This window comes from Staurois parvus, unplaced genomic scaffold (genome assembly GCF_062004578.1).
Source record: "Staurois parvus isolate SC_StPar_1 unplaced genomic scaffold, SC_StPar_1.0 ptg000655l, whole genome shotgun sequence".
In the NCBI taxonomy this organism is placed as follows: domain Eukaryota; kingdom Metazoa; phylum Chordata; class Amphibia; order Anura; family Ranidae; genus Staurois; species Staurois parvus.
In genome coordinates this window covers 576691-588753 of record NW_028318451.1, presented here as the reverse complement: position 1 = coordinate 588753, position 12063 = coordinate 576691, and the positions used below count along the sequence as shown (strand labels likewise).

The 12063-nt window shown below is 38.4% G+C and overlaps 1 protein-coding gene across 1 annotated transcript in view; it reads right to left on the bottom strand.

The window, feature by feature from the left end:
* HNRNPLL (heterogeneous nuclear ribonucleoprotein L like) overlaps positions 1-12063 on the bottom strand; it is a 92727-nt gene that overhangs the window by 35581 nt on the left and 45083 nt on the right. The window contains exons 5-7 of the mRNA XM_089694184.1: positions 11367-11463; positions 11217-11289; positions 3786-3857 (exon numbers count right to left, since the gene is read on the bottom strand). Coding sequence (XP_089550310.1) covers positions 3786-3857; positions 11217-11289; positions 11367-11463 — 242 coding nt within the window. The remainder of the gene's footprint in view (positions 1-3785; positions 3858-11216; positions 11290-11366; positions 11464-12063) is intronic.

Below are 12063 nucleotides of genomic sequence, written 5' to 3'. Positions count from 1 at the left end.
TTATATTTGGGATGTGTAATGAACAATTAACATTACATATGAAACAACGTTGAAGTCTGTCCCTGGGTGCAATTAAAGCTCCTTTGATTCAATAGCATCTGGCGAGTGTGGGGGAAGTTTGGGGTCACTTGGATTGCTCGCATGAGAATCTCACCTCAGCTATTGGAGAAATTCTTACACAAATTCTGAATTTTTGTAATAGTACAAGCAGTTTGTTGGTGACAGAGCTGCACCCCCTGTAGGGTTTTTGTTTTGTCTAGTTTTCAACGTGCTTTGGCACTTTGTGGCAGAAGCTGGGTCTACTTATTTAAATTATTCTGTAGCGCAGGTATGTATTCATACTTTATTTCTTTTGAGCTGAAGCCAAAGCTTCGGCATTACAGCCAGGAAACTGGCATACTCCCGTGCCCCCCCCCCAAAAAAAAGCGTTTGAGTTTAAAAATTGATTAAAACTGCTTGCACTGTAGATATATACACACTAGAACTGTTAAAGTAAAACTAATGGCTGTCCTGGAGGTGGCGCACTCTGGTTGCTTCGAAACTTGCTTTACCGGGGTGTTCAGGCTCCATTCTCAGTCCGTACTTTATCCACAAAGGCCATCCTTAAGGCCTGACGATTAAAGTGTTACTATACCCACAACAAAATCAGTCTATATGCAGTAAAGCATGCTGGTTATACTCACTGTGGAACCGGAGGGATTAATCCTATGCATTGTTTAAAACCGCTGTTTGATCCTGACTTCTCTGACCCTCCCCTTCTTTCGGTGTCTATCCCCCCCCCCCCCCCTCCTGATAAGACATATTGTGTGGAGTCACTCTGCACATGCTTAGTTTGGTGTGATAGTTTTTTTTTTTCTTGGGAGAGTGCATGTGATCAGCACAGGGCCAAACAGCACTGTTCAGACAGAGATCATGGGGTCCTGCATCTTCCTAGAGCAGAATGAAAACTCCTCCTACAAGCTTTAACCAGTGCTCAGCTGGACACTGATAGAAGTCCCAAGACTGTTCTAACTGCTGATGAGAAAAAGTATTTAGCAGTTTATATTTACTAAAATAATTGCATTTCCATGGTCTGTGTACTGTAGAAGACCAGATATAGTGAATGCAGGGTCCTGGGTTTAGTAACACTCTAACTATGCTTAAACGTTCTTCCACCTCTGACTTTTGGTCTCCATGTACTCCACTATGGTATAACCCTTCACTCCCAGAATTTCAAAAATCCTAGATCTCTCGATTTGGGCCTTGAAAGGAAACAAATATTTGGAAAATATTTGCAAAAGAGGCTCCTTACTTACCTTTGTTCACTTGAAACACTATGGTCTCTCAAATTCCCACTCCTTTAGATTTTTGCAACTCCGCCATGCCTTTTGGTCTCAATTTGGTCCTGATGCGATACATTTGATCCCAGATGACTTGGAATCACTTTTGCGCGATTCCTCTCTAAATTGCTATCAGTCATTTATAAAGCACTTTTGCCCTCCATTCATACGAACTTTGGCCCATTCAGATTGAAAAGTCATAGAACTTGATGGGGAAAATTGGGAAGATATTTGGGATTACCCACTTTTTGCAGTTGGTAGCAACAAGAGATAGACTAATACAATTAAGTTTTTTTGTATGGTTTATTTCATCCACTATAGACTACATAGAATATATCCCAGTGTCCCCTCTATGTTGGCGATTTGCCGGTACTTAAGCTGACTTCTTCCATATCTTTTGCTATTGTCCCCATATTGTCTCCTGGGTTTAGTACATGGCTTGGCATTCACTAGGGCAACTAGGACTCTGATTGTCTATTGCTCTTCTATGCCAGGAAAATTGGATGTCTGCTACACCCCCATCACTTCATAGCTGGAAGGCCCTGGTGAATTCAGTTGTTCCCCTCTATAAAACTAACCTACATCTCCAGAGGGTGCCCAAAAAACGGTTCATAAGATATGGGATATATGGCATGAATCTTTGTCCACCACTAATGCAAGTCCCAATCAAGTGGTACGGTGAACCCCCTAGTGGCCATTGGCCATGGTTATTGGAGGGAGTGTTTCAGTGATCTTTATTTCCTAATTGAGACTATAGTAGAGCTCATGTCATTTGTTTTTTTGTACTCTATGGTTGTCTGATTGTAAGGGACATGCTAAGCTCTGCCGTTTAGTAGTTATCCAAGCTATATGAATCCAGTGATGACTCGAGAGTCCCTTCCAAATTCATATACTCCTTATGTCTTCTCTTGCTGCTGGCGCAAATGACTTTTGACTGCTCTGCTATCATTTTTACCTCTTGTGGGAGGTTGCTGAGCTACTGTAAATGTTTCATATTGTTACAGGTTGTTGTGCACTAAGCCAGGGAATGCCCAGAGGCTCGTTTTTTTTTAATTTACTATGCAAATTCAAATAAAAAAAGGGGAAAAAAAAGGGTCTAATTAAAAAGGCAATAATTGCCACCCCCCCAGTTTTGAATAGAGTGGAGATGGATTAGAACGCCTGTCAAGTTTGTGCCCCCATTAGGGAGATGTCTTGTTTACCATTAACACTGAAAGTGACAGTAAAAGAAAATCCCAAATTTTTCAGTTGTCCCCGGTAAAGTAAGAGAGAGGGAAATCTTCCAATTGGGACATTTGTTTTTGTGACCTGGGGGTCCTCAAGAAATTACATTTGCAGGGATATCCTCTTACTTCCTGTTTCGCTATGGGATAGGAAGTGAAGGGAAATCTCCACAATGGGACAAAGAAAAAAAAAAAAATCTGACAGGCGTTATAACCTTCACTTGCTCTACAAAAGTTTTGCCTATACTTTAATATACTGTAAATGCACCACTTGTTACTTCCCTTTCTCTTAAAACAAATTGGTACCAAATAAGCTTGTTCACTTTATACATGAGAACACAGAAAAGAAAACAAAAAACACCATCTAGTCAAACACAAAACTAAATAATTGTGATGGCCATGATAACTTCAACAAAACTGTGGGTTGCTCAATATAATCACTATGTACTGAAAGCTTTCTCCCCCTTTAAAAATCAACAGTAGATTAGACAGGTTGTCTGACGATTATAGAATATGCTGCCTGTGCAGGTCAAAGCAACAGGTTAATTTAACTGCCACACCTATCTCCTTAATCAGAAAAGATTTACTTTAAAAGGATAAGTTCACCTTTCATAACATATTACACCCATATTCGAGGTGTAACATTTAACACGTTATGAAAGAAAGCTCCTCTATTTTGATAGTTAGCAGGGCTTCTTTTCCTCCCGCCAGCTGTCAAAATTTTAAAACTGTATTCCGTGAAGGAGAAAACTACAAGTCCAGATAGCCTTAGCGGCTGTTGGCTTGTAGCTCTCAATGAACTACCACGGCACTGTGAGTGCTGTGGTAGTTCATTGATTCTGTTAAGTGTTTATCGTATGAGCAGACAGATATACTGACAGGTCTGCAAGAGTCCTGCATAGCACCAGGGATTTGCTGATCACTGGTGCAATGATTTACAGGCTCCTGCAACAGAAGATAACAAAGCACATTTTTTTTACCTGCAAAAAAAAAAAGTGCATTTATTATTTTTTGTCAAAAGGTGAACTTAAACTTTACAGTACAATTGTCAATCCCCGTGACCCGTGTAGCAAACCTTAAAAATGGCACCTACTCCTAAACTTGTGTTTGATATGCTAAGCACTATGTTTTATGTAAAAAATAGAGCAAGGTTTAAATGAAATTTGATTCTACATGGCACATATGATAGTCATTTAAAAAAGTAACATATCTACATTCATCTTGAAGAGTGCAAGATTCTTACCATAACCATCATATCTGTAAGATGATGGGTGGTCTCCTAGAATTGCTTGCCGCTGACGTCCCTTGCCTCGATCTTAAAAAACAAAAAAAACCCATCATGTAAATCACATAGTAATTACACAAACATGAAAACACCAGAAATGAGTTTGCATAATGTGAATCTGTTGTTACCTTAAGGTAACAACACCAGAACAAAGGGTTTTCCTATATCAATTACTCACCCTCCCTCCTCCCATGTCACCAGTCTTTGCTCTCTCTACATGCACTGAGTCCAATAGTGATGTAGGGACCAACACAAAGAACCATCAGATAGGACCATATATCGGACACTCAGAAATGTTGTATGATGCGGATTCTACATTAAGCTTTAGCTCTACAAAAGAACATAGACTGGTGGCACTGGTGGCCTTACAGGGGATTATGAATTCTTTTCTTTGCAGTGAACCTTTATTTATTTTTCAAACTGTGACAGTCAAGTACTAGTTAAAGTCAGAATACACTGAAAACAGACTCCTAGTTTCATATATTTAGCAAAGCACTCTATTATGGGAATTCTGTTCCCGAAGTTGGATTTCTGCTCTCCCTCCTATACCTCCATCACCCATCCCAGTAATGGACTGACAGTAAGGGCCCATTCAAACTAGAAACTGCACATCTACTGCGTGTTTTTCCTTTGCACATTTGCATGAATTTGATACATGTTTTTATGCACATTTGAATGCGATCAATGCATGTTGTTCTATCTGCATTTGTCCTGTGAGGTCACTTCCTTCTTTCTTTCCTTGGGCTTTTATGTGCACTGCAATGAGCTTAAGTACATTTGCGAGTTTGTGATGCGGAAAAACGCAGCATGCTCTATTTTTTGTGACTGCGCTGCACTGGTGTGAACTATGCCCATAGGATAGCCTGGATTTTGGACTGTCTATACAATTGGAGTGCAGTCAAAAATGCATCTAACTGCACCTGGTGTGAAAGGGCCTTTAAGCCTAAAAAATAGCTTGGGCTTATGGACTTCAGTGGGGTTCTGCACGATATATGAAACATCCTGTAGCTGCCTACTGATGCCTGCATTCAATTTATGCTTTACCAATTTGCCATTTTTAAGGTAAAACTGGCTTTAAATTCAGTAAAATATAGTTTACATGAATGCTCTACTTTATCAGGGTCTGTAATCCACAGTTCTGCACAACAAGGAGCACAATGATGACATACATTCAGTTGCATCTTTAAAAGTTATAGCAGTGAATCAACAGAAAATATGCTAGCAAGCAAATATGATGAGCACATTTAACTCTTAATTTAAAATGTAATGTTGTATGTATTTCACACTACAGTAACACAGATTTTTGTATATAAAAATGGAAGAAAAGTATTGTTTCACCTTTTAACAAAAGGCAAAGCTACAATCTGATTGGCTGTTCTAAAACACTTGCTTTTGCATCATTTTGTTAAAGTACATCAAAAAGTTTATAAACAAATAAAAAACACACGAAGATGAAGTCACTAAAACACAATATACATTCTGTGAAGCTGAAGAAGAGGTGAGACTACACTATAACAGTTTTTAGTTAAGGTTAGTATACAGTCTTTATTTTACATATAAAAAAACACATCACATGCGTATGTGCATTCATTGCATGCTAGGCTAACAAGAAAGCCCATCAATTTCTCTTTATCTGTTGACTGCTTCTGCTAGACAACAGTAGTCTCTCCTCCCAAGTCATTTAAGTTCACCCAAATTGGTGTGTGTCCATGTCCACCCTATTTAGGCATTTAACCACTTGAGTACAAGTCTGTAAAACCCTTTCATTACTGGGCCATTTTTCAGTAATCACAGTGGTGACAGCTAAACAGTTACTTGGCAAAAACAGTAACAAAAGTTAAATTTTCAAATTTTTTTTTTTTAGGCAGAACGTTTGTTTGGTGGTATAGAATAACCACTGGATTTTTGTATTTGCTACTGTAGCAAAAAGACTAAAATTCTAGAAACAAAACATTCCCCAAACCTTTTATTATAAACCATTGCAAGTAAAAAAATGTCAGGACAGTACAAACTTTCCCCAACATCCTCAAAATGACCCCTTATTGCAAGGAAGGTAATCTTATTTTCTGCCATTTTGAAAAAAAATTCTGTATTGAGGTGATTAATACATAAAAGTTGACAGTGGTGCATTAGATACACCACATCATTATAGTTACATAGTTAGTCTGGCTGAAAAAAAAAGTTATAATCCTATACCCACAGTTGATCCAGAGGAAGGCAAAAAACCCCCAGCAAAGCACGGTCCATCTTACTCATGCAGGGGAAAAAAAATTCCTTCCTGATACCCCGAAAGGCATTAAATTATAATGTACAGGTCATACACAAAAGGGAGGAGGCGAAGGGGTCACATACAGTGGGAGGATGGAGATGAGGGGGGTTAATGTGCAGGATAAGGGTGGTAAAGGCACTAAAAAAAACAAACAATCCCACAATCAATTAATTAAATCCCTAACCTTCAATCTGCTGCTGCCTTTGTTTTGCGGATATTTATTTATTCAGTTCAAAGTGAAAATCAATCACAGATGACCTGGCCACCCTTGTATTACATCTAAAATACCAATTATAAATGGCACATCAGAAATACACTTCTACAACTCTGACGTCTAAAAACGCTTGGTGGTTGTAAAGTAGGTGAAAAGCAACAGTAAACCAAATGTCTAAAACCTGATACCCTGGAGTGCTAGACTAGCTACCTGGAAATTGATAAATATGAAATGTTTCATATGCAATATTTCATATTTACCCACATGCAAATTAAGAATAGGATATTTTCAAAAAAGATTTCTCCTCATTAAAAATCTATCTAGCCTGAGGTAACATTACAGGGTCAGATACACACACACACATACATACACATGAGTACGCATCAGGTTCTAACCAGCAGGTAATGTCGGGCTCACTATGTTTGTACCAATCTACTCAGTCTGCTGTGTTAGGGAGACACCTCCATGATAGCCATACAGGTAATAAGAAAATATTCAGTCACAGATTCCATATTTTTTTTTAAATGGTCTTTCAATCAGAAGCAAAACACTGAACACAAGAAAAAGATCAGTTTGGTCACAATCAGATTTTCCACCAAGTGCAATTTTTTTCTTTTTACTAAAAACTACTGTGTGTTGTCAGATTATCTATTTAGTACAATGCAGTTCTAGAAGAAACAGTATTCTTCATCAAATTATTATAAATGAAGAGTTATAAAGTTACTTGTATGGCCAACAATAGTCTAGATCAGTGGTTGTCACCTTCTACTCCCAATGCCCACAGTCTAACCCCCCCCCCCTTAAGTCTGAAGGACCATAAACTGGCCCTTTGCTTAGAAAGTTTGGAGACCCCTGTTCTAGACTCATGCTGCATGTGGCCACAGGTTGGGCAGCATGAGTCTAGAACAGGGGTCTCCAAAAGGCCAGTTTATGGTCCTTCCGACCTAAGAGGGGGGGGGGGTGTCAGACTGTGGGTATTGGGAGTAGAAAAGGTCCCAATGTTCATAGAAATAAAAAATGCTGAATCTTTGGTGTTAGTGGGAGGAAAAGTGCACCATTGTTGGGGTCATTGGGCCTCATTGTTGGTGTTATTTGGAGGAATTGTACACCATCTTTTGTGTCATTAGGAGTATCTCTGCCCCTTCATTAGTGTCAGTGGGGGGTGGGGGTGGGATTATGCCTCATTGTTGGTATCAGTGCATGAAAATAGTGCCTCAAGAGCTGGATAAAAGCAAACAAAAGGGCCGCATCTAGCTCCCGAGCTGCAGTTTGGAGACCACTGGTCTAGACTCTTGTCCTCCTATCTGGTTATCTACTAAAGATAAAAGTAATGCTCAAGCCTATCACCATGCAAATATATCTGGCACAATCAAAAACAAAAAAGAAAGGTTTATAGTATAACAATATTACAGACTACATCAAGTAGATTCAGATATCAAAATGTGTATTAAAACAGTACCTGAAATCAATTACAAGCTTCATCAGCAAGATATTTTCAAAGATGTCTCCTTTCAAGAGGTTTCAGCATAATCCAAAAACAACCTGTATTACATGGTTTCACAATTAACATTCTACATAAATGAACAGTGTTGGAATAGAATAGCTGGACAGAAAATGCATATAAAAATAAGCATATACACACACACAAACATATACATTTTATTATAACATTCTTTCACAACAATGGTATAAATTACAGTTACAATGTGGACTCAATCGGTATGTGTGTTTACAGCAAAGCAAGTGGGCCCTTTCTATTGGCAGGTGATCAAAACTTAAAAGAAAAACGAACTGTCACCCATATTAATCAAAATTTAGCTCCCAAAGCCAATCCACATAGCTTCAAGTTTTGGGGAGAAAAAAAAAAAAAACCCCAAACAAAAACTAGGTCAGAAAATGTATGTGTCCTCTAGCTTTTTCTATAAAAATACTGCTACACAGACATCCGGTCTGACCGTAATGCAACCCAGTCAAAGAGATAGTGGTCACAAACAGAAGATTAAAAAAAAGAAAAAAAAAAAAAAGGAAAAGAAGTTCTACTTACTGAGAACAGATGCTAATAAAACACGAGAGCTTATAACTACTACTACCCACAAACAACACTTGTACTGTCATTTGAATACTAGAATAAATTGTGGAATATGTCAGTACAGCACAGAAGAAGCCATTTGCATATTCCAGTTTATTAAATAAAAATACTGTCCTAGATTGTAAGCTCGAAAGAGTAGGGCCCTCTAACCCCTCGTGTGCTGTTTGTTGTTGCTGTATTGTTTCATGTATTGTCCCCCCCCCCCCTCTATTGTACAGCGCTGAGCAAACCCTTTGGCGCTATATAAACTCGATGTAATGTAATAGAGAGCCCTTACCAATGCAACCAGACAGTGGTCACTGGGACAGGAAGTAAAAAGTTCCTACCAAGAATACAGACACGCATAAAAACATGACAGCTTCTAACCACTCTACCCTCAAAACATTATTTTATATCTATGTAAATCAGGAGTTATACCTTCATGCTCTGTTACTGCAGCCACAGTTTGTCATTGTTATTCTGTAATGCTGCTTAGGGTAGCCATACACTGATTGATTTCTCTTGTTCGGCCAAATGATAGAAATCAGCCGATTCCCACATCTACGCTTAAAAGTGTGCATGGAAAAATCTCCACTGTCAGTTATACCCAAACAGTGATTATATCTAAAAGGATTGTTCAGCCGATAAAAGATTTTGGATATACGACTGTTCAGCTGCTCATTTTCCACCAGGCTTCTTTGATTTTCAATCAACTTTTGTTGAGTCGGGTGGGTCACCCTTGGCTCAAATGTTTGCATATTCGGCAGGGGCTAACTGCTTTCCTACTAGAGAACAACAGAAAGTTGATGTTGATAAAAATGGCCTACAAGAAATATCCTACAGCTTTTATAGGATACTCACATGGAGGTATATTCCCAAACATTGGCTAGGAGTACATCTACACATACATATCATTGCCTGCTACAATTCTGTACTATAGGAAACGTTTCAAGCTGGTGTGTTTTATACGCGTGTCCAATCCAAATGTCTAAATCCAGAGCATAAGAACTTTTTACAAACATTTTCCTAAATTAATCGAAAAGATGTTAAATATCCCTTTTTTCGCTTCCCAATTCAAGCTCTATAATGAATCTCTAATGTTATATTTTAAAACATATACTATGGTATCTTACATTCAGAACAACTTGAAACTCTGTATAAATACAGTGGTATGAACTTGTAGCTATCCTGATTTTCCAAAATATTGGCCATATATGTTAGTATTATTCATACATAAGTACAACATAGATGGATAATAAGTGAAATCCCTGTACTCATCACCCATTAGGTGTTCAGTCAACAAGGCTATACATACATTTTTATTTAGCTAGAATATTAAGGCAGAGGGAGTTTCAGCTCATTTTGAAAGCTTTGTCTAAATGGAATCAAGCACCAACTAAAGGCTGAAATAGAATTATAAAAGAAGAATAAATTATGCTAGTTTGTGCCAACATGTATTCTTGGATCAAGTCACAAGCCAGATGAATGGCCATAAGGCAGCAAAATCAAACCTCTCCAAGAACATTTATGATCAACGAGGAAGTGGAGGACATCTATTTAATAATACCTAGTTAATAAAATAATTTCTACATGTATGGCAACAAATGAATAGCATGAATGAATAGCAGGAATCAAAGTTTACATATACCTGTGCTTGTTTTGGCTTCTTTTATGGAATACTTATGCTTTGAATGGCCAATATCACACAGGACAAAAAGGGCTTTAGTTTCACTGCCACTGTAAACATAATGTGAAACACACAAGCTACGTTCTGCATCATATGCAAACTTTTGAATGGTATCTTTACCCTTTAATAGCAACTGAAGAACAGTTTAAAAATGGGAAGGTAATACCCTAGTAGTGCTACTGAGCATCTTAATAGTTTGAGTTTTTCAGTATTCATTCATTTAGGAAAAACAAGCAAATTATCCATATGTTATACACACCCTAAATAATACACATATGCTACAATTTATTTTTTAAATGTACTACATTTTGAAATAAGATATAATCTCCTCTAATGCTGTTCTTCACACAGTTGGTTATTACACTCCCTTTGACCTTAACAAATGTGGAGGAATCACTGCAGGTAATTGTGTTGCTGATTAAAAAGTACACTGTTAAAGCAGCTACTCAATTTGTATAAACTGTTGCTAAACTGCATTGATCAATGGTCCATGATACATGGATATAGTAGTTCAGAAGTCAAATGTATTAAACTTTGGGCATGCTCAACAGTCCTCTTAAAAGACTGATTTGCAGCCTCTTTACTGGAGAGAAGTCAGAATACATCCAGGTGACAGCTTTCATGGAGCTATAGCACCACACTGAATCCAAGAAAATAAAAAGAAATTCAAATGTCCTCCACTGAGAGCCTGTGCTGGTGGTAAGGATGCGTGCAGAATGCAGTCAAGGTGAGTTGCAAGTCTGATTTTAGGATGGTTTTTTCGAAGATTTGTTTGCAGTTGCCTCAGTGATGCATGAAGAGGTGTAGAGTCAGCCTGCCGAGACGTCCTCCTCTGGACTTCTGAATGCCTTGTCCAGCTTTAACGCGTAGGAACAAAGTCTCGTCCGTTGAAAGGCAGCGTGCAAGTTTATGGTTTGGAAATGCATCCCTGCCCCTCATCAAAGCATGAGAGCAATAAAGTGAAAAAGGACAAACAGGGAAAAAAGGCTGTATGGAGAAAAAGGAAACTGCCAGCTGTCCCAGACAGCCATTTAAAACAATGCCCTGGACAGCATCTAACCAAAACCCCAATCAGGATTTTGCCATACACCACCAAAGACTGAATACCATTGCTCATGTTTGCCTAGAAACCACTGATTTGAAATTCCTACCTCGCCTGTTCAAGTAGGGTTTGCTGTAATCCCAGCTATCATTATCGTTCCGAATAACATTGAGACGTGTAGGCTGCACACAATGAAAGAGACAATCAATATTACGTCTAATGAGAAAACAAAGATACATGCAACTAGAGCAAGACTTACCCTGGCATATTCTATTTTCAGTGTGCAACATCCAGCATAAATGTCTGCGCCATTTAATGCAGCTTTAGCCTTCTGGGCACTGTGCACGGTGTCAAATGTTCATTGTTGTTAAGGAATCTGGCATTCAAACAGGCAGGTAGGTGCATATGAATCTCTATAATAATGTGAAATCAATACCCATACATTTATAGCCCATCTCTGGACATGAAAATCCCTTCCTTCCATCTCTTACCAATTTTTAATACCTTGAGAAGCTTTTGCTTTTATCCTTACCTCTGCTAGTTGTGTACCTTGTGTATGGTGCACCTTCTGGGAGGCATAGCACTGGCTGCTTGTAGCAAGTTCTGTATTTGTCTTAACGCAAGAATAATTACTTTAGGCCTGCCAGAGATGGTCTGAAAATTAAAAAAAAGAAAGGAACATTCTCTGCAGGGAAAAAGCTTCTGTTAGTATTTTCTAGAATGTCAAAAAGGGATGGAATCAAAGGGCTTACCTTTTTAATGGGTTAATAACCGGATGAGAAATAGACTTTCCTGGGGTCATTTTCCTGGTTGATTTGTATGAGTCATGCAAGGATTGTGAAAGCTTGGAAGGCATGTGGTTTACCCTCTCATCCTATCATCTCACCTTCACCAAGGCATTCAGGTCAAAACACAAAAAAAAGCAAAAAACAAAACCCCATACCAATTCATAGTAT